The sequence below is a fragment of the Pezoporus occidentalis genome, unplaced genomic scaffold (assembly GCF_034315485.1).
Source record: "Pezoporus occidentalis ecotype Australia unplaced genomic scaffold, CSIRO_AGI_Poc_V1 ctg31, whole genome shotgun sequence".
In the NCBI taxonomy this organism is placed as follows: domain Eukaryota; kingdom Metazoa; phylum Chordata; class Aves; order Psittaciformes; family Psittacidae; genus Pezoporus; species Pezoporus occidentalis.
Window position 1 is genome coordinate 6,038,383 of NW_026915052.1, and position 27,286 is coordinate 6,065,668.

The 27,286-nt window shown below is 42.5% G+C and overlaps 1 protein-coding gene across 11 annotated transcripts in view; it reads left to right on the plus strand.

Moving 5' to 3' along the window:
* CEP170B (centrosomal protein 170B) overlaps positions 1 to 26,999 on the plus strand; it is a 58,491-nt gene extending 31,492 nt beyond the window's left edge. For 3 of the 11 annotated variants that reach the window (XM_062628101.1, XM_062628102.1, XM_062628100.1), the window contains 13 exons: positions 1,071 to 1,133; positions 1,972 to 2,729; positions 4,813 to 5,001; positions 5,197 to 5,305; positions 6,851 to 8,623; positions 11,806 to 12,055; positions 14,257 to 14,416; positions 18,143 to 18,181; positions 18,739 to 18,882; positions 20,351 to 20,439; positions 21,021 to 21,114; positions 22,039 to 22,090; positions 22,826 to 26,999. In XM_062628101.1, the coding sequence (XP_062484085.1) occupies positions 1,071 to 1,133; positions 1,972 to 2,729; positions 4,813 to 5,001; positions 5,197 to 5,305; positions 6,851 to 8,623; positions 11,806 to 12,055; positions 14,257 to 14,416; positions 18,143 to 18,181; positions 18,739 to 18,882; positions 20,351 to 20,439; positions 21,021 to 21,114; positions 22,039 to 22,090; positions 22,826 to 23,061 (3,956 nt within the window). In that variant the 3' untranslated portion in view covers positions 23,062 to 26,999. The remainder of the gene's footprint in view (positions 1 to 1,070; positions 1,134 to 1,971; positions 2,730 to 4,812; positions 5,002 to 5,196; positions 5,306 to 6,850; positions 8,624 to 11,805; positions 12,056 to 14,256; positions 14,417 to 18,142; positions 18,182 to 18,738; positions 18,883 to 20,350; positions 20,440 to 21,020; positions 21,115 to 22,038; positions 22,091 to 22,825) is intronic. The other 8 variants (XM_062628105.1, XM_062628103.1, XM_062628106.1 and 5 more) reach the window with 8 other exon arrangements.
* The last annotated feature ends 287 nt before the right edge of the window (positions 27,000 to 27,286 follow it).

The window sequence follows — 27,286 nt, forward strand, 5'->3', positions numbered from 1 at the left end:
GCCCCGATGCTCAAGAAGGTCTCACATATCCAGCCTTGGGATTTGGCATGGCAAATCATTGAACTGTTTTGTTGTCGTTGCTTGTTTCTAGTTCTTCCCAATAAGGGCCCTGATTGGTTATTTAGGGTCTTATTTTCAGTTTAATGTGACTGTGTGATAGAGGGTTTGGGTTGGTTTGGAGTTTTTTTGTTGCTGTGGCACTGGATTTTGTTGACTTGAGCATTGACAAGGATAGATATGTGCTTCAGTAGTTTTCCTCTTGGAGAAAACTAGAGTTAGGTTAGACTCTTTACAGTCCATAAGGAAAGAAGCTGAGGTAATTTAATGCATAATTTGCATATCAGGAAATCAGCTCTTTGGACATTTGATTAAAACATACAGTGAGGGTGGCCTGAGGAGTTTATACACTTCTGCTTTCACAGAAGACAGGGTGTTACTTATCTGTGATAGCTGTGTAATATGTTCTTCTGGCATGGCTAATTTTGAAGATGTCTTGGAGGCTGCCGCTGGCTGCCTGCCAGGTTTGGGTCTTCAGGATCAGAGATGCCCACCATCAGGGTTCTTACTTACATTGTTCACTTTCAGGAGCAATGTGGTCAGTGTCAAGCCTGTTATCAAGACTATAGAGTTCAGGTCTTAGCAGCTTGAGGGGATTTGCATGGTGTTCTGCTGGAGCATCCAAGGGCACAGTGGGTGTTTCTCCTTGTGTCCTCACTGTTTTGCATTCAGCAGAGTTCTTAGCCAAGAATCTTTAATTTAAGAACTTTCCCTTCCAAGGATGAAGCTTATCAGCCCTCGGGGCACAGTACAAAGTTTTCTGGCTCCCTTCATTGAGGGTGTTAGGAAACTCTTCAGAGGACTGACTCCTGGGTTGAATGGATCTTGTATTAAATTCTAATTTTTCACAGCTAACTCGAGGTAATAAATGGTCTTCACGCATGTGCCTGGAGAACTTGTAAAGTAGGTTTGAGCAGTTTCCCTGACAAACACGTGGTATTGTAGACAGTATATCTTGCTGAATATTACAGTCTAGAGCGCAGAGACCTCTTTCCCCATTCTCCCAATGACAGGTTCCTGGTCGTTGACTGAATCGTGTTGTGTGCCTTCACACCCGTTTCCTTCTCCAAAAAAAGGTTTGTTTTTTGTTTTATTTTAATTTTTTGTTTAACTTGCTTTCTGAGAGTCCTGAACTGTGGTGCTGAGGGGCAGGCATCACTGATACGTAGAGAAGTTTGTAAAGATGGTTGTTGCTAACATAAATGAAAATAATTTTAAGCTTACTTTAAGCTCAGTGAACTCTTAAGTAATGATTGAAGCTTTGCTTGGCTGGTGATAGGATGATGCAACTAATGGGGGTGTCATGGTGTGATTCTTAAATCTTCAGAAATGTAAAAAATTCACTTTTCTGTTTAGCCTCAGTTTTAGTTCTACCTTGTAGGGAAGGATGATGTAAGCACTCAGAGGTGCATATACTGATCTGGTCTTTCACTGTGGGGATTTGGTTTCATGGGTTGCAGTGTGTGGGGGTTATTTGTTGATCCTGCAGAGATATTTCTGCTCTGTAACAAAGCCTAATGACATGATCTTGAACCATTGTAATTGAGCAGCACGGCACAATAATGCCAACTTGTTTATTTAAATGGAAAAAAGAAAGAAGTAAAACATTAGCTCTCTAAAACAATCAAAAAACAATTAAAAAATCAGAAACCCTTGGGGTTGAAATTACTTCTTGAATTGGTTTTTAATAACTTGATAGCCAACCAGTTTTGAAAAGTGTGGTCAGGAGATATCTGCCTTCTCTTCTGTTTCCTCTGATGGGATGCAGTCCCTGCACCACAGCAGATGTCTCTGGAGTTGTTTGGTTTTGTTTTTGTTTTCTTTTAATTGGAATGATAAATTTCAACTAGGCGGTAATGACGGGGCTACAGCAACTGAGAGTATGGAAGTCAAATCTACATACCCTGTTTCCAGGCAATAGGCACGAGGACGGGACGCAGAGTGACTCTGAAGACCCCGTGGTCCCTAAGGCAGAGAAGGAGACGACGACTGGCAGTGAACGTGCAACAGAGCAAACCAAGCTGCAGCGCCAAATGAGGCGTGATCCCCATGAGATGCTGCACAACAAGCAGGCCTTTGTCATTGAATTCTTTGAGGACACGCCAAGGAAGAAGCGGTCGCAGTCCTTCACACACAGTGCTCACTCCTCCCAGAGCGACCCTGATCCAGGGATGAAGACCAAGGCTGAAAAGCGCAAGAATGCATTGCCAGCGGAGAAGCTGGGAAATACGGTGCCACCATCCCACCTCGGAGCCCAGACAGGCAAACCCGGTAACAGCTCCTCCGGGACTCAAAGAACTAGCTCCTTCAAGAGGGAGAAGACGGAAGATCGGATCAACAATTCATCCTCCTCTGCTTCCAGAGTCAAAACTTACGGGAGTGTTGGGAGGAAGTCTAAAATGGCTCAGGATTTTATGGCTGAGTACTTGCGGGAGACTGCTCAGTCTGGGAAGCCAAATGCCGAGAAACCAGCACCTCTGCCTGTGCCGGTAGCTCCGCATGTGGTTATATCATCAGAACCAGAGTCTGCCTCTATTCCACCTCCAGACGTAAAGTCTGCCCAGGGCAGGAGGAATGATGAGGAAGACAGTGTAAGTGAGACGGGCACATACACAATTGAGACGGAGTCACAGGATAAAGAGGTGGAGGAAGCACGAAAAATGATAGATCAGGTAAATGCTGCTTTTCTGTGCTTAGCCAGTGATCTGAGGGCTGAAGGCTTGGGCTTCTGCACCTTCTGCTGGAGGGCCGACCTTTGATAGCTGTTGCTGCAAAGGGCTGCTCCCTTTTGAACTGGATGCAGCAGGGGTTTATGGTTAGGGGTGGGAAATCATCCTGGGTGACCTGTCTTAAGGATAGGTCCCAGCTAACTGCAGGGCTTCTCTTTAAAAAAAAAACCAACAAAACAACTGTATTACAAACAAACAACAAACCCACAAAGTGCAAGAAGGCAAGGTAAAATCACAACAAAGAGCTGCCTTGCTTCCAAAATGGGATTTAGATGCAAAAACGCAAGAGTGGGCTTGCTGTCTGTTTAGAGGAACTGAATAAAGGTTAGACTCGTCCTGCCAACAGCCATGGCTGGGAGCTCCTGTTCTCCAGGACTGCTCCTGGGTCTCTGCCTTGGCCTTGTGTCACCTCCTGCCCACTGTTACGAAGACAGGAACTGCAGCCCATCATTGATGCAGCGTCCCATGCTAGGCCGAAGTAAATGTAGGCTAAGGGCTGAGGTTTTTTATCCTTCACAAGCCTTAGTGGTAGATGACTCTGTAGCTGGTTATGCCTGCTTAGAAAGGGAGTTTGCTTTATGCCTGCTTGCTGGCAGGGCAAGTGGCAGCTAGTTGAGATAGCAAAGGGTGTGCTCTAGGGCAGAGGCAATCCTAGATGGATCTGTATTTGTTTGGATTTTGCAAAGTGCCTAAAAACAAAACCGCAGAGTGGAGGGAGAGGCAAAAAAAAAAAAACCACCACCAAACCCCATGCAACTAAGCAACCACAGGGCAAACCAAAGTTTGGCTGGTTTTCAGATTTAACTTTCATCTGCAGTCTATTATGAAAACAAAACTGGCAAGTTGCTATGAAGATTTAGTGTAATGCAGGCAGGAGGATGGTGAGGTTTAAAGGAAGCCTTAATTGAACCTGGTTTTAAAGCTTTGTATATAGTGTTCTGTGAGCCTGGATTTAGCTTTGCTGTTTTGTTTACTTATTACATTTGCTCCTTACATCTTGTTTGAAATGCGATCGGAAACTTTCAGGGCAGGGTGTTCAAGCCACAGCAAGGCCCTGGTCCTGACATTAGATAGTTGATTGTGCTGGTGGGGAAATAGGAGGAAAAATGCCACAAAAATACGATTATTTCTGGGGAGTAGTCTTGGCAGCCATGTGACTTGGGCAGGCAAGCTGACTCTGCTGTAGACTTGGTGCAGTGCTGTTGTGGTTTAGGAAGAAAATTAGCCCAGCTGAAACCAGGACAAGTGCAGACCTGCCACTTCGGAAACAGCTAATGATTGGATCTCAGTGTTTCTGTCCAGGAAGAAAGATGGTATGAATTCTGGACTTGAAATTGAGGTGATTCTGCTCCTTATTCCACCACCGTTATACACAAGAATGGAGAACTTTATGGCTATCTCTGCCCAGCATAGACACCTTTTCTGGTGGCCTCTTCCTCTGAACTACTTGTAGCCAGGGATGAGAAACAGGCCCTTCTGTAGCATGTATCTTGGTCACCCCCATAGTGTACAGCCTGTTTATCTCCAGAGGGAATCTGGCCAAGTGGCTCAAAGACTCACAGGTCTGAGGTGCATCCTTTCCTAGGTCCTCACATGGCAGTGCAGGGATGCTTTGCTCAGTACACTTTCTGCTAGTCTATAGATGGAACTCCAGTGTCTGCCCCCTCCCCTAATTCTTCATGAATGGGTTGGTAAATAGGTTTACTGACACTTATCCTACATTTCTCAAGGTTGAAAAGTGACTCCTTTTCAGTGAAAGTTACTACTGTTTTAAAGGCAACACACTGAAATGTGGGAGAGGGGAAAGGTGGGCATGAGGGGGATTCTATGAATAAGTGGATTTAAAGCTGCTACTGCAGAATACAGAAGCAAATTATTTACATAGGTGGTATGGAAGGGTTGGCAAATGTTTCTGGCCCCTTGGGATCATAGTTTGTGTTTGACTAATGCTTCATGGGCTTGGATTTTGGGCTAATGTTTTTCATTTTCTAGGGTTTTAATTTTTCCCATACAAACACCTTTTCAGGTTTTTGGTGTTCTTGAGTCACCTGAATTTTCCAGAATCTCTTCAGCTTTTAGACCAATAATTAAAGGTGAAAAAGATGACTCCAGTTCTCATCAGCATCTAATCAGTGAAAATGGCACTAGTCAGAAGTCACCCTTGCTCCAGGCATTTGCCTCAAAAGCTGTGAGTGGGTCTCAGGCTGATGCGCAGGTATGGGCAGTTCGGGTGGATTTGCTGGGATGGTGGAGGTGTAGATGGGTTTTCTGTCTAGATGGAGATATGATGTGTAAATTGATTTCCATTTTGAGGAGACTGAATGCTGTGTGTATGAGAGGAGAGATTTTTGTGGCTAGAATTTGGTTCAAAACCCCTCCTTCTGATACTACCTTCCCTACCTTGTTGTAGATGTCTGCAGCATCTCAAGGGAGTCAGAAGTGGGTGTCTAGGTGGGCAAGCCTTGCGGACAGTTACTCTGACTCTGGATCTGTCTCTGGGCAGGGTGATGGAGGTGCAGGTAAGTCTCATCCTGACATTACTGTTTGAAGGTGGCTGAATCTAAGCCAGGATGATACGGAAAGCAGAAATAAAGGGCGTCTGTGCATCTGGCTGTGGCTTAGTTTCTGTTTCAGTGAATGTATTTGGGGATGGGAAGGACAGAGTGAATCGTTCCCAGTGGAGTAAAAATGGAGAAAGAGAGCTTCTGGTTTGCATTTCAGTGTGATCCAAGAAGGTCTTAAATGTTAGGTTTAAAATGACTAAAGGGCATCTGGGAAGAAGAAAGATTGTAAGGGCCTTGGGTGTTAACTAGCCCCAAGTAGTGATTCTTTAGGCTGCCTTATGATGCCAGATGAAAGCCCTTTGCAAGTTGCCTGGATTTGATTGCTGACTTCTGTTTTTTTTCTGTGAGCTTCTCCTATGTCTGCCTGTGCTGAAAATTTTAGGCAGTTTTGGGATTGGCCCAGTTGTTTGACAGGTTTGAAGCATGGGATCGGATTAGAAAGCTGCATATAGAGGGGAGGGGATCAGGGTCTCACCATAGCTGAGAAGACAGCTTTACAGACACCATGGCCTGGTTGGTTTATGAGAAAGGGAGAAGGGTACTTTGTTGGCTTTTGTAAACCTTTTCAACATTTGCTTGGAAATACTTGTCATTGCCTTCTTACCATCAACAGCTGTAGATAGATTCAGTAAAGATTAGAAGAAACCTTTGTTTCAGAGGTCATTGCCACTGTTTTTACACTGTGTGAGAACCTGATTCCTTGAATGTTTGAAATATTATCATAGTCAAATAACCAGTTATCCTAGTATTTAGAGGCAGAATCAGATATGAAGTCCTGGCAAGTGGTATGTGAGACAGAAAAGCCCTCTTTCTATGAAGTATATCGGTTCTGCTAATTCCACCCACTTGGGTAGTTAGCAGTAATTTATAGTCTCTTAATTGTTATAGGGTCTTTCTCCTGAAGCTGTGCTGCTTGATATGATTGAGAACGTGTGCTGTGAAAAACACCATCTATTTAAGCGTTCAAAAGCCATGTAGATGAGGCCCTCAGAGATACGGTTTAGTGGTAGTCTTAGCAGCCCTGAGGTAATGGTTGGACTTCATGATCTTAAAAGTCTTTTCCAACCTAGTTGATTTTACAAATCTATGAATGCTAAAATATTGCATTGCTGTAGTGGTGTGTCTGATGGCCCTTCATCTCTTTTCTGTGGGCTTATTTATGGTAGATAAATGCCAGCGATGCTGTTAGCCTCTAAAGCATGTGCAAGTACTGAGAATATTCTGGGAGAATTAATCTGAAATCCTGCCTTGAGAGAGGGAAGGTGTTGAGCAATCTGATGCAGCAAAAGAATTAAGTATAGAGTCTGTATTGATAAACTGGAGGAAGTAGATACCAGCCAGGCCCTACTGATGTTCGTATTACATAAAAGCTTAGTTCTAAGCACATATATTGTGAGTGCTTTTGCGGAGTTGAACTTTGCAGGATGAAGCTCTTCCTAAATAAATAAGTAAGTGTATAGTTGTATGACAGTTGATTCTTGCCAACTTAACTCTTTCCAGAAAATGGTGTAGCCCCAAAATCTGGGGAACCAGAAAACACTGTGCCCTTGAGAACAAGACGCCTTCTTCCCCAACTCCCACCAAGTGATAAATCAGACAGTCCTACACCCACGGTCCTGGTTTGCCAGGAGTCCTATTCTGAGGTTACCAAGCGAACCATTGTGAAGGACCACTGCATGGAAGCCTATGGCGATGCCAGCAGCCATCTCTTCATCCAAGAAGACTTGGATCCAGATAGCCTTAGTGATGCCAGCAGATCTGATGATGGCTTCAGCACAGAAAAAGGCAAGAAGTATAAAGAGAACAATAAAATGCTAGAGCAGATGGGAGAAGACACAAAATCAGAGAGTCAGCAGTCAGGAGTCTCCCGAGTCTCAAACATGAGAGCTGTAAGTGAGCCAGTTTCTACTTCATTCTACATTGGTGATAACAGCAACGAAGCGGGGATTCCCTCCAAGTTCTCTCTGAGCATGTCCCATGCTCGATCAGACAAAGACAGCAAGGATCAGGAGTCTTCCTTCAAGTCTAATGGCACACCAGTTCCTGGAAAGCCACCCGTCAAAGATGTTAGCGCTTATGTAAGTGCATCTGGAAAAGTAGTTATTTCCCTTCATCAGAGTCTTCCTCAAGATCAAGAAAACATGGCAGGAAAGGAAGCATCATCTTTTGTTAGACAGGAAAGTTTTACCAAAGATAAATCTAGCAGTGGTGCTCCTCAAAATAAACTCCCACATATTTCAAGTCACCCTCTACTTAAAGATTTAGAGGCTGTTCGGTCAACTCGTATGGACTTTGGTCAGGAGACTCACCTTCTCCTTAAGGACACTGAAACTGCTTTGGCAGCTCTGGAAGCCAAATTACTTGGTCAAAGCCAACAGTTGGAGCCCTTGGAAACTGCTGGTCAGCTGGAGGACTCCTTGTCTGGGGACTCAGACGTGGATACTGCCAGCACAGTCAGCATGGTGAGTGGCAAAAATGTCCCAACAACTGCCCCAAAACGCAAAGTGATTGCGAGCTTGCAGAAGGAAAAATCTTCCTCCACGCCATCCATCCAGGACCAGTGCGGGCAGCCCACTGCTCGGGACAGACTGACGGAGAAGCGGAAGACACAAGCACCAGAGGCATCAAACCGTGTGGAGGCTGCCAAACGTTTCCAGATGAAGCGCAGTGCTGGGACTCGAGGTTCTCTTGACTTCACAGATGATGAGAGAAGCTCAAGCTTGCCCTACTTGCCGGTCCCTGATGCAGTTGTGTCTGACCATGAGCACTCTGTAACCCGTCCGGTTCCCAGAAGAAAACCTTTTACTCAGGCCACCAAGGAGGACCACAGCAAAACAACCTCCAACGTGCAGAAAATCCAGCAAGTCCTCACCCGCTCTAACAGTTTATCCACCCCCCGACCCACAAGGGCCTCGAAGCTACGTCGTGCCCGACTGGGAGATGCCTCAGATAACGAAGGTGTTGATACTGAGAAAACAGCTTCCAACCCTGAAGCCACTGCTCCGGGCCCCAAGCAGTCCACAGAGACAAAGAAGCTCTCCCGGCTGGACATCCTCGCAATGCCGAGAAAAAGGGCTGGTTCATTTACGGTGCCCAGTGACTCTGAGACGGCGCAGTCGAGGACAGGGTTTTCTGGCCGGAGTGTGGAGTCCTATCGGAAGACGGGTATTTCAGATGTTAGAGCTGTGGCAAGGAAAATGGCAGCTGCGGCTTCTGCAAAGCAGCCTTTCAACAGGGCCCGTTCAAGCAGTGTCAAGTATTCCTCCTCATCTGGTAAGTGCTCTTGCTTTATATTTATCCCCTATTCTCCTCTTTCTGATTTATAGGCTGTATGTGGTTGCCAAGGATTGGTATGTTGGAAATACAAGTGCTGCATCTGTGAGTACAAAGTCTGCATTAACAGGCGGTATGGAGGTTGACTTCCTGTGGGATTGGAGACACCAGAGCATCTCTCATACCCTGTGAGATACTATATTATGGTGTTGTCTGTGAGAATATTGCAAATAGCTTTTTTTTTTTTTCTGTTTCACAGAAGCATGGTAACCGTTTAAAGAGATCGAATTTAATGCACCTTCCAGTGCCACTAGGAATTCTGGTTTTCATTGACTTCTAAGATTCAAAGTTTGCTCCCAGAGAGCTTGTAATAGTGTTGATGACAGCTGATGTCCAAGGTGGCAGGTTTGAAGGCGTCTCAAACAGGAGAACAAGAAATAAATGTCCCTGTGTTGTTCTTCCTGTAAGTGCAAATGTGGAGCTGACAGTACACATTGATTGCCCCAAGGGATTCCCACTACTGTGTGTTTTCATTTACTTTTGCTGTAGGTAAGGCAGGTGCACATTTGTGTTACCCACAAGGCAGAGGTCTGGGGGGCTATCTTGCCCAGTAGCTATGCACTCAGCAGACTATTGCAATATCAACATTTGTCATATTGAAATCAGCCTTTAATTAAGAGGTGGGAACAATGCAGGTGACAACTCTAAGATGGTAATTGGTAATCAGAGGTTGTCTCTGTGACACCTTTGGTCTAAGTCCTGGTCTATGCTTGACCTGGTAGTCCTTGACCTACCATGGATGTGGCAAAGCAGTGTCTGTTTAGGATTTTAGGAATGAGGGGGGCCAAAGGGACAGGAAGAAGCCCTTTGGCTGAGTTTCTTGGGCCTGTTGAAAGGAATGCTATTTTCAACAGAACTGTGTTTTTTGAAGGGGTCTTACAGTTCTGGATTTGTCCTTTTCGTGCATTTTCATACAGCTGAAATAATTATTCTTCTTGCATTATTTGTTTTTATTGCATGCTAAAAATGTTATTTGCTGCTTGTTTTGGTTTGGATTGTTTTAGTGCATCCAGCTTCCTTTTTTATTTTGATGATTTTTTTTTTTTCCTGACACATTTGTATATGCGTGTAAATCAGAACATGAATAAGCTAAAAGAGTATGTACAGTTTCTTCTCTTGCCTTTTTTGAGCTGATGCTAGTACTGATTTGTTGTTAAACAGTAACAAAATCAAAGCAAAATAATGTGGTTAGAGTTTTCCAAACAGGAGGCACTCTTTGCACTCCCTCTGCCTTTGGACCGCAGACTTCAAATCATTCGGAGAAAAATGATAAGTGTTGGCCAGTTCTTTGTTTAAATGAATTGGTTTTTTATTTCTGTAACTCTGTAGCAGCATGCTAACACCTTCCTTGTCTATAGTTGCAGCAGATGATGCTAATCCTTTCTCTGAATTAGTTGCTTTTAAAATACTAACCTCCTAATTCCTTGATAGAATTATGGACCTTGCACATCCTAGTGTGCTTCATGCTTCATTGTGTTGTACCAAGTGTGATGTGTGTGCCTGTAGTAATGCTATTACAGATGTAGTGAATCAGCACCTAGCACCCTGTTCCTGTGAAGTGAAATATTGATAAACTGAACTATTGCACTGTGTCATCAAGACATTTTTTTAGATTGACACAATAACCCTTAAAAGCACTGAATGTTAAGCCTTGGGAGCAAGGAAGCAAACGTAGCTGATTTATTCAAAGATTTCTTAAAGTGTTTAGCTAATCACAGTAGTTTCCAACTGTCCCAGCGGGAGAAAGTTAATCTTGCTAACGGAGGGGCAGAATGAACTGTCTAGTCATGAGACAAGAGATGCCAGTAGATTGTTGGGCCATCTGAAATAACTTCACGTGAAATGCACAGATAACATCAGAATGACCCAAGTTATCAGTTCTGAAAGCTAAGGGCCTGTCTCCTATGCTCCTTTGAGTACATGATTTGTTTACCCCATGTAATTTGGATGGTACTGAGGGAGTTGATTCTGATTTCCTTTGGCATAGAGGAGTGGAAAATCAGGCTCTTGAATTCAAAATTGCTGTTCAGTGACAGAGGATGACCTCTTGATTCTAAACCTGTATTAAAAAAAAAAAACCAAACATCTCTGCAGATGGAATATGACGAAATGTATTTTCCTGTGTGTATATACATATAAACCTTAACCCAAGACATTTGTATAGCTATAGCTAAGATAGCAATGTCTAGGAATACTTTTTTCACTATACAGTAATAATCTGTAGTTTCTACCTGTATTTTATATGCCAAATTTGTTACTTTTGTTTGTATGATCTGTGATGCTGGCTTAATTTGCTTGCAGTGTTTCAGTGTTATGATAAGCTTGGTAACACAGTGAAGCATTTAGTTGTTGTAATACTAAATAACTTGTCTAGTTCGGTGTTTGGTGGGTCTTCTTTCTCCAGGAAAGGGCAGAAGGGAATGAAGTGGTATCTGTAGAGAGTGTAGTGAGGCACCAAATACCAGGAGCCCAGTTTTCAAATGATATCTTGATGCTTCCCATGCAAGGAGGACCTGGGTGTCTATAGATCTGCAAAAACAGTTGGGTTAAGTGGGCAGCTTCCACTTGGCTTCAGGGGTTGGAGCCAGTCCTGACTGTGTGAGCACTCTTCCTTGTGTCATTAATGTGAATTGTGAGGCAGGAGGTCAGCACTGGGGTTTGGACTCCAGCAAATAACACCAACCACCACAATCTGTACTTCACTCAAAACTCCTTTTGCTTGTAGTTGCAGCTAACCGGAAGGGTGTCTGCAGGCTTGAGAATTGGGCTTCTTTTAGAAAAGGACTTCTGTGGGTCTATGAAGAGTCTGAAATGTGGTCTACTGACACACAGAGCTTCTGTGCACATAAAGCCAAGTCTGTGGTAATAATTTACTACACTGGAGTTAACACAGTCATTTTGCTTTTCCATTGGGATTTCCTACTCCAAATTTATGCAGGGAATGTGAGCCATAGAAGTGCTCAACTTTGAAGTTAGCTCTGAGAATGTGCTGTTTATCTTAAAATCTGCACAGAAACTCTGCTTTCCTTGTGCTCTTGGGCTAGTTTTGTGTTACCTTTTTGCCCTTTTGTAGTTACTCTTTACTACCTTCCTCTGTCTGAAACCAATTCATTTTTTGTAAGCATCAAGGCGGAGACCGCAGGGTTCAGATTACACTTCTACTTCGGAGGAGGAATATGGCTCAAATCACAGCTCCCCTAAACACAAACGCTCCCATACTTCAACAGCCACACAAACACCGAGGATACGTGGCTCTGGGCTGAGCAAGCAGAAGTACAATGGCAGAGAAACAGATGATGATGAAGAATTTGATGACCATCCTGACCCCTACAACTTCATGGCGCAAACAGCAGAGATAGCAGAAATAGCCAGGTGAGGTGGGGCTTTATGTATTGACCCACATGTTGAAAATGAGTGGAGTTCTCCTTGGTGTTCAAGTCAAACCCAGGTGCAGAGGTATTAGAGGCACTCTCTCCTGTTGTTTTCGTGCTCTCTATCTCCTTCATATGTGAACATTGACTTGTTCAGACTTTGCAGGTTTTTATGAAACCTGTAGCCTGTGCAAGCATGTGCTGGTTGTACCTTCTCTGTAGAAAATGCCAAGGTGCAGGACATTTTATCTCTGTTTGTTTCTTGTCCAAGCTGTGGATGGGCCTTCTCTTGTAGTCTGAAGTCTGTCAAGATGTCTATACCTGCTTACCTCTGTCAAGATGTCTATACCTGCTTACCTCTGCTTTTTACTGGAAGTCACTGTGTGTGCATGGAATGGTTGGTGTGAACTGTCCTAATTCTCTTGCAGAGGAAATCAAATGGATTAGCAAAGACTGAATATGTAGACTGTTGAAGCTGCTTTGCCTGAAGCCAATGAGGGAGCAGTAAGCAGTCACTGCAGGGATGAAACCTCTTTGCTTGGCACAACTGAATCCAAATCTGTCTAGGCCCTGTGTATAAATGAGTCGTTGCTAAGCTTGATGTTCCTGGATACGAGGAGCTATTGTATACTGGTGGTCTGATGGTTGCCTGGAGGACCTCAGCAGTAAAGCAAATAGATTCTTTTTTTAAACAGTGGCATTTGAGGTTTGATGTCTCTAATATGCAACTGTGTTATGCCAGCTTTCCAGAAATACTGGTCTTCCATTGTACTGGCCATACTTGAAATACTTTTGACTGAGGAAGCTGCCTCCTGTCTACTTTTGGTCAGCAGTTCCACATCACCCATATTGCTTGCCGCACTGATCTCAAAAGGGCTTTACTTGCCTGAATGTTGCTGTCAGGCTGCTAGAAAGTGTGTCAGCCTTCAAATAAGGCTGTGTTACCTGTGCTGCACAAAGTGTGCATGCAGGGGATGCTGGCTTCCCTCCTAGAAGCATTCCTGGCGCAGGAGAGCGCTTCAGGTTGCAGCAGCTATAAATAAACAGTTGCATCAGACTTGTCTGGCCCTGCACATTGCAGGGCTCGGTCACAGAGTCTGCTTCATAATTGCAGTTCTGATTTCCGTTGCTGCTCCCAAATTAACTGGGCGGGGTGTAGAAGAGTCAGGAAGAGTTAAAAGGGAAAATGCGACTTGCTTACAATAAGTGAATCATATAATGGATGTGTTTGGTGACAGCTCTATCCAAACCAGCACAGATAGGGGCCACCTTAGGCAGACAGATCAAATTGCTTTTTATTAGTTCAATTATGCATTTTCTTTCCGTGGAAGTTTTTTGATGAACTGACAGTTTTATCACATTGCTTGGTTCTCTTCACTTAAAGAAGAAAGTGTCTTTCAGATGAAGCTGGCTAGCTGCAAGATTATCTTTTTTCTCTCAGAAGCTTTTCTTTAAAGTTACCACAATGGCTACCTTTGGTCTGAAAGGGTTTTTTGGCAACCTCTGCTAGCAACAATCCAGAGACTTAAAACTGCTTTTGAGATCTAGAGCAAGTGGAGCAGAGTGCTGCAATCACTGAGTGTTAACTGCACACCTGTCAAGGTGATTGAAGTTTCAAGACTTGGTTTCCAGTAACAAGATCCCCCTAGGGTATGCTTTGCTTAGCCTGGTAATCCCTCAGTCCTTCTGGAGAGCCTGGAAACATATTTCAATATATAGTCTATAAACCATGAGGAAAAGTGAACAAGAATTTGAATTCTTACTATTTGAGTAACAAAGTAAAAAACTTTTTTCCTTGTATTTGTAAGGGAAAACAAAGAAGTCTTGAGAAGAAGAATGTCTGTATTCTATAAAAAGAAAAAAAAAAGAAGGAAGCAGAGTGGATAGGTGAGGGAGCAGTAACATACAGGCTCTTTATGGCTTGCCTCCAATACATTCCGGTAGAGTGTAGTCACTAGAATTTGCTTTTTATCAAATCTCTGCTTTGAAGCTGGGTTCAGGAGGGGAGTAGATTTACTTTGTATGCAGCCAGAGTGCTCCTCAGCGCCCCGCTAAGATGCCCAAAAAAGCCTCTTCATTTCCTAACCTATGCAGGGTTACAGTTCCCACAAACTTTTTGTGGTTGCTCTTTTTATATTTTATGAGTGTGAGGCTTGTTGTATCATGTGACCTAATGGCTCTGCTGTGTGCCCTGTGCGTTAGGCTCAGTCAAACCTTGGTTAAGGATGTGGCCATCCTTGCTCGGGAGATTCATGATGTTGCTGGAGATGGGGACTCACAGAGTTCATCAGGAACAGGACCAATCACTTCCCTCAGCTCTATGCCCAACACTCCTGCTTCTACCATATCGGCGAGAGAAGAGGTAAGAACTCAAGACAACAGAAATGCTAGTAAGTATGCGGGGCATGGTTGTGGTAGGAGACCAGGACAGCATCTCCAGTTGCTGCAGCACTGAAAAACCCTCATAGCCTGTCCTAAAAAACATCAGCATAAATATTGCAGTTTATTTTGAGCACTCTTTATTTTGCCCTCGTCATTGTCACAGCCAGCATTGCAAGAGGTGGAGGTCATGTTATTTCTTAAGGATCTCATGGCCTGTAGTTGACTTTGGTCCCTGAAGTCTGCATCTGAAGAACAGGATGGACTGGGTGTGCTGCACTACTGTGCTAAGGATCCAGTTTCTCTCCTTGTTTCAGACAAGGCACAGATCATGTACTCTAGCTGCATGCTCTGTATTAGTTGTATTTTGTACCTCTACTGTGTCCTTTCTCCCAGAGCTGTTGAAATTCTGTGCAGGTGTTACTTGAATCCGTTTCCTCCACCTGTGTATTGATGGGTGAGAGCAGGGACTCTACTCTCCAGTTAGTTGGACAAAAAGGAATGCAGTTAGTTTAGGAAGTGCTGTCTCCAGCTCTTCAGCGAAGCTGTGGCTTCCTCCTGAACTGTGTCTGCACTGGAGTGGGGATGAGAGAAGTGATTTCTTAACTTGGCTTACTAGTCCCGCAGCACAGGGACTCAGCTCAAACTTGACAGCAAGGTCACCAGGAGGTTCCAGCTGCTAAAGCAAAATTGGTTTTGTTGCTGTTTAAACCCCAAATCCCTCCTGTCTGCCACCAGTGTGGGCTTAAAAAAACACACAGCTCTCTTGGTCCGCTGTTGGTTTTGACTGCTGAGAGAAGTGCAAACCTGTCTTGCTTAGTATTCAGAAATGAGGACCAAACCTGTTACCCTGCCAGAGAGTACTTGGAGGCCCTGTGACCCTGCTGTGATCATCACTGAAGATGCAAAGCAGAAAATTAGGGAGATATCCAGAAGATCAGGCAGGGGTGGCTAATGAGGTCATTTGTAGCCTACTCAGGGAGGTGTTTTATCCTGGGGCTGTTCAGAGCCACAGTACACAAATGTTTTGCAATAACTTCAGGCTTTGAGAGAGTGTTTTATTGCTTTGTTTCCTTGCAAGTGGCACACCTGCAAAACTGCCTTTTTGAGCACTTAAGGTGTCAAATCTAGTTTACTTCTGACTTGCAAATGAAACATTTGCTGTGGGTTGGTAATGACCAGTACTTGGCACTCGCTTCCTTACAGAAAAGCAGGGTACCTTTTTTTTTGTGAGTACCACTGAAGGGTACAGCCGTAAGTCAGCTCATACAGAGGGATATGTCCTCTGCTGCTAAAGGAACACCTTTAAAACAGTGTTTCTACTCTGTGCAAAGCAGTGGGCTCCAAAGTGCATGGTTGTGATGATGAGTGCTGGGAGCACAAAGCCAGGATTGCTCAGACCCAGGAGAACTGAGGGTTTCTCTGTGATGTGGCTTTGCAGCTGTTCTAAGGAACATACGAGTCAGCCCCCTTGCAATAAATAGTCAGGAGAGCAAAATTAGGGTTGTGTCTTGCTGTAGGTAGTGCTCCCTGCAGTACCCACTGCTATAGAGTAGTTTCTGAGTCCTTACAGTGGTGTAAAGGGAGAAGCACAGGTAGGGGCCTATGAAGACCTCTATAGGTCAGGAGCCATAACCTTTGGTGGGTTCATCTAATGGTGTTCTTTAACTGGACTCAGGGTTAGATAGCAGTGTGGTTTTCAGCAGGACCAGTGGCTGGGAGGCCATTTGAATTGCACCCAAAATGCCACCATACATCAGTGGAGCTGCCTCATGCTAGTGGCAGTCAGAAACAAGTTAAATCAGCAGGACTTCCTACTGACAATGCTGAGATGTGAACCTGGATCCTGAATGGTGCATCTTGGGGGTCATGTTGTGAATGGGAGTAATATACACTAATGTGGGTTTAATAAATGTATTTCTTCTTTGGAGCTGGACTAGAATCAGCAGGCATGCTTCCCTCAGCTTAAATGCTGCTGGATCTTTGCTAAAATAGTTATTTTGGCTTAATGCATGGAAGTTGCTAGGAAACATTTGAATATCAGTGTGTATGGTGCTAAGCACTGTGATTTTTTTAATTTTTTTTGAGTGTTTAATAAAGTAGTTTATATTAAATATTCTAGGAGAGGACATAGTGATGAGAATAGCTACAATAGTTACAATAGTAATGTACTGAAACATCTGATAAAAGGAAGTGTGTGACTAAGAAATGTTTGCTGTGGGTGACTGTCTCTTGTACTGCGCTGACTCTTGCAGTGTTGTATGCCATTCTGCTAGCTCTTGATTTAGTACTCCTAAATATTGATACTTGTTCTAATAATGTGGGGAAAAAAGCAGAGTTTAATGCCGTACCAGAAGCTTCACTTTGCACCAGTGTGTGGCATTTCTCAGCCTTAAATGAATTACTTTTTAAAATACCTTTATTGCAAAGCTTGGTTAAAGATTAAAATCATATGTGTTCTCTTCAAAGTTATGATGGAGCCTTAGATTTAATCCTTATTCTTCATGTTCTGTTCTTTCAGGTCTGGTGTTGTCTTGGATGTTTGTGAGGGGGGTTTTCAGTTTCCCCAGTGCATGTTTGGGTTGGTTTTGGTTTTGTAGCCTCAGCTGTATAGTTTATAATAATCTAAATTCTTGGCATACTGAGCTGACTATTGCTACAAATTAAGAAAAAAATCCCAAACAAAACATGAAAATCATTTATCAGGGTGAAACCTTGCTGATACCTATTTACCAAAATCACAGGTTGCTTGGGATGCCTTGGGTTGTGGGTGTGTAGGCTTTGTAGGACCCAGCTTTCTGCAGAGCAGAGCAATCAAACTGAGCACAGCTGCTGCAAACAGTCTAGTAGGTCAACCCACATCACTGGCCACATATTTTAGCCCTGTGTGAAATTCTTTTGGGTGGTCTTATTTTAAAGTTGATACAGCTAAAACTGAAGAGCCCAATTACGTTTGTTAAGTTGTTGCTTAATGTAATCAGTATGAGTGTTGGTATGACAGGAGGAAATGCTTCCACATGTGACAGAACAGAAAACATGAGAAGAGACCAGGTCGCATATGAAAGTCTGATGGTGGTGGTAGAGCAGGTGCTGTCCCTACTGTGTTTTTAACTGGTTATGGTGAGAACTGCTGGACTGGAGGAATATCTCATTCCCTTCTGATGCTGTTTGACTGCTTCAGGCAGCCTAACAGTTTCTGCACTTCATGAAAAGATGTTTAGCTAATAAGCTTCTTCTAAGCTGCTGCTTCTAATAAACTTCTCTTTTTAAGCATTTTGACTGTTGTGCTCCTGTACCATAATATCTCATACCTTCTGCCTGTGTATAACCCAAGTGCTATTGCATTGTGGGGAGACTGGACCTTGGATGGCACATGGTTTCCTCACAAGAGCTGTGTGCTTTGACAGTGAAAGAGCCTCCTGGGCTGTATGTTTAACCCATTCTCTGTGCTTGGAGGGCTGCTGGATTTCACTCAGTCCATTTCAAAGTATCTGGGGAGCTGCCCAAGACCACACCTGCAGAGCTGGTTGGTGACCAGGACTTCCATGGGCTTCAGTGCATGTGGGAGGGTGGGAATTGAGTGCTGGTCCTCAGGAATGCCACTTTTGGGAATGTCAACCCAAAGTAACCCCAAACCCTGTGTTCTCTTTGATACTTGCTGTCACAGCCATTCACTAGCATTGATCTCTTTGTTTCTGTTTTAACACAGATTGCTCGTAGATCTTTTCGGCTGGCATATCCATCTCAGGTGCACTTTCCATCCCATTATTTTTGTATTTCTGTCTTGTCACTGTTATTCTCCTCCCCTTTTAGAGTTTCTGTCAGTCAACCACACGGGAGTAGCTGTCTTGTCTTTTCTGTTCTTCCTGTTAATTATTTGCATTATCAGTGGGTTTATAGTGCTTTTTCATCTCTTCCATGTGTTACTAAATGGTTTCTGAATGATTTTAATGTGGCTTTAATGTTGCATTGATATATTAAAATGTAAGATATGGGAAAACATGGCCTTCTTGGGTTTTAGCTAAAATAAGAAAAGGCAAAGATGTACTTTTCAAATACTTGTTCAAGAAGCAAAATTATAAAGTGAAATGGCCCCACTGAGTTTCATAGGATGACTGCAGTGGGTAGACGCTTGCAGGATCGGGGTCTAGTAATTTGCTTAGGAACCCATGCCTGTCTGAAAAAGGACTTAAATGAATCAGTGTTCCTCTGGGGCTTGACTAGAAATCTGCAATACCTGCAGTGAGTGCCTGTGTGCCTCCTTCCCTACCAATTTTTAATGACTCATTACTCATTATTTCCAAGTTGGTGCAGCACATTCCAGAAGCAAGTCTGAACTACCAGAAAGTGCCTCCAGGATCAGTGGAACTGAAGGATTTTGACCAAAATATGAATGATAATAGAGAAGAGGATCCCTCAAGAAAAACAAGGACAAGAAACCGTGAGGAGGCAGGCCACCTTTTTCTTTACATTATATATGACATTGCTTTAAGCTGCAGTATGTATAGCTGCTCTTTCTAAGCTGCCAAAGTCTGCTACTCCAAAAAAAGAAAAAAGCACTTCTCAAGAGCTCTGACTTGTAGGTTGTAGGCATGGTGTTTAAAAAAGAAAGAGAGGAATGGAATCGCCCTTCTTGCCAATACTGACTGAAAGTTTCCTCTTTTGCGTAAAACACCACTAAAACCTTAGGCTTGGTCACCTGTTGTTTGGGAGGAGGCATTCAGTGTCAGAACCCATGTAGGCTATTTCACTGCTATTTTATAGAAAAATACAAAAATGTCAACTTTGGAATCTGCAGCACCGATAGTTTAATGGCACCTTACTTTTCTGCAACTTGAATCCTGGTTGGTGCTGCCCATGGAGGAGCAGTGGCAGAATGTGGACCTTACAAGGAGTTTCTGCAGCTGGGCTTGAGCGCTGCATTGCTCCCTACAAAGTATGCAATTTGCTGCAGTTCTTCAGGGCTGAGAGAGCAAGGTAACGTGGAAATCACTGGGATGATGCTAAAGGGTGAGAAAGCCTGGTCTGAATCTTGAGGCTGGGAATGGTGTTGACATGAGGGGTATAGTGGAGTGATGGTGCTGGAGAGCAGAGGAACAATACTTGGCTGTTGCTTCTGCTTACTTTCTCTGACTAAGATGGAAGAGCTGGGGCAGACTCCAGGGAGGCACTGCAGGCAGAGGGGAGAGCTGGGCTCCAGCACAGTCACTCTGGAAATGGAGTGTGATTTAGACAGGCAGATGAAGGGAGAACTTGGACTGAGCACTGATACTGATCCTGCCAGTGACTGACTTCAAGCATTCTCTCACTCTCCTGTAGAGAGGTGTCAAGGCTGAATAAAAGGTGCAGGTTCAGAGAGTCCCCATCTGAATTGAGCTTTCCTGGCAGAACCCCAGGGGCTCTGCTGAGCCACGGGACTTGAATATTTGGGGTTTGGTGGTTTTCTGTTGTGTTTAATAAAGCAGAATGTTACATGGTGGGATGCCTGGCTGTGGAGGTGTCTTGAGCTCATATAAACTGTATTAGATGTGTTCAGTGAGACTGCTTGTGCATTGTCTTGCATTGTGATTAGGCGTTTTGGGTTGGGGAGGGCAGGGTGGAGGGCAGGGCCAGAGGTGCCTGTGACACTTGGAAAGTCTTAAGCATGTTCTTTCAGAAATGCTTAAATAGTAACATTACTGCAGATAACTCCGTCTCTCTGTCTCTAGAAAGCAAAAGCCTGAATAAATTAGTATTGATCTTTTTGCTGAAGTGCTACAACAAAGCTGCACATCATCTTAATCTCCCTTGAGCTTCAAGTATCATCCATATAGATGAAGATGTTTCAGTGCACATCATTTACTGTAAAAAACAAAAAATCCGTTTTTGTAATATGCCACTTCTGCTAAATGTTCTTTGATTTGTCCTTACATTTCAGGTAATCTTTGACAATCTGATGTTGAACCCAGTGTCCCAGTTATCACATACAATCCGTGAAAATACAGAAAACCTTGCTGAAAAAATGAAGTGAGTTTGTCTCTGGCCTGAAATGTTGACTTGCTGCTGAGTTTGTTGGCTTGCTACTTGTGGAAGATAATGCATTGTTGCCTTGAAAAGGCTTGTGATCATGATGCACGGAATCTAGATGTGGGAAACTCTGTATGTAGTACAGAGTAGTATGGTAATTCTGTACTACTTTTGTAGTACAGAGCTGGAGTAATAAGGTTATTTGCTGTCTCTTCTCCTCGTTTGGCCTTTGGAATTTTAGTGTTGGATTTGTAATGCCTGTTGATGCCTTAACTTCAAAATGTTGCCTGTACAAAAATACAGCAGGAAATTGGTGGATTGTCTCTTTCCTTCTCTGTCCCAAGGCTCTCAGAAGGCCTGCAGGTCACTAAGCTTGTGAAATCTCTTCAAAGCTTGTTGTTGCTCTAGGAGACATCAGTTAGGGAAGGACTTTGGATTGTTCCTAAATCAGCTGAAAGATGCTTTGTCCAGTCACTAATCCACTTATCTCCTTTGTTGCTACATGTTGTGATAATTAAGTCTTTTAAAGAAGTAGCTTCTGGATGGCAATTTTAAGACTTGCTTCACTTCTTGTACTGCAGGATTCTGTTTCAAAACTCAGAAAGGACCTGGGAGGAGATGGAGGCCAAAATTAATTCAGAAAACGAAGTGCCAATTCTGAAAACTTCAAACAAGGTAAGACTGTGCAAATAAGTCAAATACTTGAAGGCTTTTGGTTGTGAAAGCTTTGTAAGAAGCCTAAACAAGCTCTGGCCCTTCTTGTATCCATTTCTGAACTTTCCAGTCCTTTTCCACGTGTTGAACTTCTGGGTTTTTCTTGCTGTTTGAAGTGTGACAAAGTAAGTTCTTTCAGCTGTTGTGTTTCACTGAACTCTTCCCCTCTCCCTTTGTGATTCATCTTCAAAGATCCTTAACAGAAGTTCAAGTTCAGGGTTGTTAGGCCTCATTTAAACAACTACCAAAGTATTGCTTACCATTCAGTTGACACAGCTTCAGTTGTAGACAGGTGTTTCTTGTGAATGGTTGTTTTCTTCATTTGTAACAGTTTGATAATAGGATAATTAAAAAGCCTCAGCCCTAGGGTGGTGTTTGTGTTGTTACGATGTCTTATTGTCCTTGATGGGGACTGCCAGTTGGGATTTAAGTACGGTGGTGGACTCAGCAAATATAGTTAATGCTAAGCATGCAAATAACACTGTGCAGGACCTGTGTAGCTCGGTGCTACAGCAGTATATGTGTGGCCAACTACTTTGTCTAATCTAGGAGCTGAATTTACAAATATCATTGTGTATTTGGTATTAAGGAGGCTATGGAGGAGTCTTTGCACAATTAATCTGGCTAGCATTTCAAATCTGAAAAACAGTGTAGCTATGAACTGGGTGGTGGTGTAGTACTTAGTGAAATGATGCAGAGCAGAGGGCCCTGTGCACTGACCAAATACACCTAGGTACAGGTACTAGCTTTGTCTTTTGTGTTAAACAAGCAAGGCTGGAACTGACTTTGAGCCTTCCTGATTAGGTAAGGCAGAAAGAATAAGACTAGATTCCCATGTCAGTTGAGTACTTGTTTAATTTTCCATTTTGATGCTTTTGTTTGTAGGAAATCAGTTCTATCCTGAAGGAGCTCAGGAGAGTTCAAAAGCAGCTTGAAGGTTGGTTATTTAAAATGTTCTTTTTCTCACTCAAATGCCAGTATGTTGCGCAAAATAATGTGGCTTGATGTGCCTATGAAAGCTGGGAAAGGATGCAGAAGTTTGGTTTGCTAGCAGAGTGCTTTCTGATGAGTGCATATGGAATGAACAGTAGATTTATCTTGTGCTGCCAATTTTGAAGAAAATTGTTGACTTTTAAAGTGTGGAAATTGTTGCTGTGGAAATGCTTTGTGGGAATTAGCATATGATTAACTGACAAAAGTCTGTTCTGCTGAAACAATATTTAGCAGCTCATTCAGCCAATGGGCTCTGCTGTGCTTTTTGGGCTTGAATTTTGCACATAGAGCTCTGTGTGACAGAAAAAGCAAGACAAGCTCGTGCATCATCTTGAAGCTTGATAAAGACATACAAAAACATAGAGGTGACATTTTGGGCTCCTACTAAAAGCTTGCCATTTGGCTGCTGTAGATTGTCTTTTTCAATTTAACCAGAAAGTCAAATGTTCTCATAGCTTCAGTTTGGGAGAGGTTTTGCCTGTTAAAGCTGCTTAGGCCTGAAGCTACTAATGAGGAAAATACCATGACTAAAATCAACACAGGCGCTGCCTACAGTTCTACTGCCTTCAAAATGAAGGCACCAACCTTCTGTTTAGAAACTCTGCTGAGTGCTGCTAATAAGTCTGTATATGTTTTATTGTTTTGTTGTTGTTTTTTTTTTTTCCTTCCTTCCCCCTAGTCATAAATGCTATCATTGACCCGACTGGAAACTTGGATGTAGTTGCCAGTAACAAAGCATCAGCTGCTGCTAAACAATCTACAGCCACAAAAGTCAGGACTGTTAACAATTCTGGGTCAACCCTGGAGACTTTGTCCGCAGCACAGATGAGAAACTACACGCAGAAATCGAACTGTGGGTCTTCTAGCTTACAAGATTCGAATTTCATTCCAGATGGAGAGAAATATGTGATCTGATAGAATATTTTGTATTGCTATCATATTGTAATCTACTGTTGCATTAGTGCTGTGTATGAGTGGTTTGTGGACAGTTTGTGTGGAGCAGTTGTTTAGATTGCTAACACGTTGCACAAAAAAAATAATCTATGCTGTGAGGGTGGATGGAAGGTCTGTGTATGCCTTTTAAACAAGACTAGCACTGTGGAGCAGCACATATTCAGCATAGAGGCAAACTGATTTTTGGAAAATTACTCACTACTTCTTCCAGTGTGCCATAAGAAAACAGGCTTTGCACATGCTCCATCCAATACTGTCGAAGATAAAGTGTTGTTGCATTGACCTGTTCATAATTTTTCAGTTGTAATGAGGCGCAATTTTAAAAACACTTTTTTTGGTACTACACTTGTTTTGGTTTTATTTGTTTTTCTTTTTTTTAAGTGTACAAGTGAAGCATAACAACTCTGTTGGAATCAATGTGCAAATCCAACAGAATGATCGTGCAATATCATGGGGTTTCTATTTGAAACTCTTAGTACAGTTGTGTAAGAAGCTGTAAAAAGGCAACCACAGTGAAGTTGTGCATCTTTTTCAGTCCAAGACCCAAAACGGAACAGAATAAACTATTCTTTTTCTCTACGGAAAGTGTAAAAGTTAATACTGATATGAATGTAAAGACTACTGATACAGTTACTATTTTTGATGATGTTTCTGGCCCAAAGTTTGGGGTAGGTACAAAAAGTCAGATTTTACAGTTTAGCTTGCCAAATTTGATGACTTTGGTACAAATGCTGTCTTTAAGCTGCTTTTTGGTTTCGATTGTTTTGTTGGAGTTTCCCCCCCCCCCCTTTACATATACAACCTTTTACAATGAGCTACAAATGCTCTTGGCTGAGCCGAAGACTAAAATATTGTGATTAGCTAATTGCTAAGAAAAACATCTGTTCCAATGGCTCATGCAATAAACTTAATTACGCAGTTGCTGTGAACTAGTGTTCACTGACGGCACTGAGAAAAATGATGGCTTAAAATGTAGCTTCACCTTTTATGGCTAGTTCTGTTATGAATCTTTTTCAGTGCTAAAGTGCTTGAAGACCATCATTCTGTGGTATTCTTCAGATACTGTTCAACAGTGTCAGGCACTTGGTACATTTGGCATTTTTGTCTGCGTTTTGGTTTTGGTCTGTTATAATCCTAGAAACACTAAGGGTTATGCGCAGTTGCACTGAGCAATTTCTTGTTTAAAACCAGTTGGGTTTTTGTATTCTGTCTTTCTGCTAAACTGCAAAACACTTAAGCAATTTTTGTGGCTTGAAGAACTAAGTTGTTTTGTTTTTTTTTTTGAGGGGGCCTTTTCCAGATGTGTTTGCTCCCAGTTTTTTCAGTCTTTAATCAATTCCTTTTTCATTCTTCCTGGTCAATAAAAAGTAATTGGGTAAATAAGTTCTTTTGTAGCTGACGAGGATACTTTTACTGGGAAAGGTGAGCAGATGAGTTCCACTTTGCCCTCATACAGTGCGTAGTTTAACCAGTGAAAATGGTTTCCCAAGCTTGACTGCTTCTTGTGTGCTGACTTTATATTTTGGGGGTGGGTAGTGGATTCTTTAGTTAGCTTCAGTAGTTACCTGAGCTTTTCTGCTAGAATGTTGTAACAGTGGGAACCTGTTAAAATAATTTAAATAAATAGGGATGCTCACAAAGTGTTTAATCTTACTAGGCAAGATTGTGATGGCTTTTCTGGTGATGCCAGTGTGAGCTGTCTATCAATTCAGCAGAAACAGGATCAGTCCCGAAGTGGGAGTATGCCAACAGGCCATTAGTTTCTTTGAGTGTGCAAGATGCTGGCTGATAAACAATAGGTGCAAATATCCTTCCAAGATTTCCAGTAGGTTATAAGACTCATCAGCTTGTGTGGAGATGCTCTTCCACGAACAAGTCTGCTGGAATTCATGTAGATGAATGCAGAATAAAAAAGAATTTGCCCTTGATGTTCCTCTGCCTGTAATATACGCACTATCTGAATGTGTTCATTCAGTCATTTATTCTGATCTGTCTTTTCTTGAAATACGTATGTCCTTGATGAATATCATAAGTGGTGGTATTGTTTCTGACATATGAGACACAATTTTTCAGGCTCTTCTGGGTTAGGGTTTGAACCAACCAGGTGCTACCTCAACTCACTAGGAGTTGAAGGGCCTTCACCGATTAGGTATTGTTGTTAGTTTCAGTTTTGCTGTAGAGACAAGTGAATTATGCAGACATCTGACATGTATTATTATTCAATAACTGTGTTTCTACATCTTCATGGTTATGCTCTAGTGGATTTTATTTCTCTAAACAGAGGTCCTATTGTGTATTTTCACTTGAAAATTGCTTTTTTCTTCTTTCATTCATGAATACATCAGGGATGGATTTTATCCTTGGTTGCTCTGTTCTGAACTCAAGAGAGAGCCCACAGACACCTTGCATCAATTAACCCACAAAATATGGTACCTCTTCAAGTGACTAATAAAGATGCAACAGTCGGTGTCTGTTTATAATTTGGAATGTGTGTGTGAAGGGGTTGGAGGATGCACAGCTTGATTTGTTTTATTTGTGACTCAGCCAAACTATAAAATGCTTCTGTGTCCTGACATGACATTCCTTGGATCTCTGCATTTAAAGGAGTTTTGCGAGTTAATGACGAAATGCAACATATTTTTATTTTTTTCTTGTATTCACTGCTTCAGAAGTACACCCCATTTGCACTTGTCTGCTCCAGATAAGCCAAAGAGCTGGCCACGTGACTAACTCCTTCATTGATTGTTCATTATTATAAGCAGTACTGTACGCGATCATTAAAACATGCCTCTGGGTGACTCCACTAGAAGTGGTGTATCTAGGTGGCCCAGGATCAGTGTGTGTGAAATACCTTTTGGCTTCCATGAGGTACGGATGGGCCTCGTGTTGAGGTTGGTAGTGGTGACAGTGGTCTGTGGGTCACTTTCATACCATATTCTTTCATGTGTTTTGTATCTGACTAAAAATATGTAATGAAGGATGGGATTCTCTAAGTCATGGGGGAAGCAAATGCTCAGGTCCATTCGGGTTTCCATACTCTTTGGGTGCCTGATGCCTTGAACACCTTTCAAAATCCCAGCCTCAGCTCTTCCATTATACTTGAAAACCATGTTCTCAGTCTGACGCTTTCAAATGTAAGAACCTGTTACTCTGTTCTGATAGCGTGAATGTAAATTCCTGCGAGAATGTGTACAAGCTTTGGGAGCAAGGACCTAAATGTATCTACAATGACGTCATGTTCTGGTCATGCTCCAGGAGAAAAGGAACGCCTGCGTCATCTTTGAGTATTTCAGTAAAGGTACAACTAGTGGAATGTTTACATACAGCCTACTGAAACAAAAAAGAGGAGAGAGAAGATAAAGTGTATAGTATTTAAGTGCAAGATTCTGCTAGTTTTTGCTTGTTTTGCAGATCACACTAGCTATTTTTGAAGTTCTGTAAATGTGTATAACTTTTGCAAAGACCAGACAGAACTACCTGTTCACTTTCAATGTGCCCCGTGTTGAATTGTGCCTATTTCACTCTCTGCTGTTGTTATGCTGCTGATTTTGCTGTTCTGAACTGTTCACTGGATCATTCCATTTGCATGCAACACAAATGCAAGCTGAGCTGTCTGAGAGTAAAGCTGAAACACGTTTGTATAACTTGAATCAATGACTTCTCTTTTCCACACCCTCTTGAAATGCTGTGTATATTTTTGATTTGTCTCTTCTGCCCAAATTGTTTTCCTCTTTTGTTTTCTTTTGAATGGTAATTTATTTTTGTTCGGATTATAGGCAGTATCTGTACATTTTGTTTCAAAGTGATGTTGTGGACATCTTTAAAAGACAAATTGTTATTTTATATAATTTTATCATAAAATTGCTCTAATAAATCATTCTTTTATCATGTGACAATGATTCTGGATTTTGTATGTTAATTTTTGGGGGTGTATGTGTTGGGACTAGATTTTTCAACTGCCTGTTTACACTGGTGCAAAGTACAGCATACTGAAAGATTTGTCAGTGACTGAAGGCTCATAGTGCAAGTGGGTCTGTCCTGGTGACACCTATTGCTGGGTCAGATCTCTCCCCAAGCGTCCAGGAGTCCCCTTTCCTCTGTACTTACAGGTTGAAGTCCCCATCACCCAAAGGTGGTCTTACTTCTGAGTATAGCATGGTGATATTTGATTTCATTTTTAGTGCAG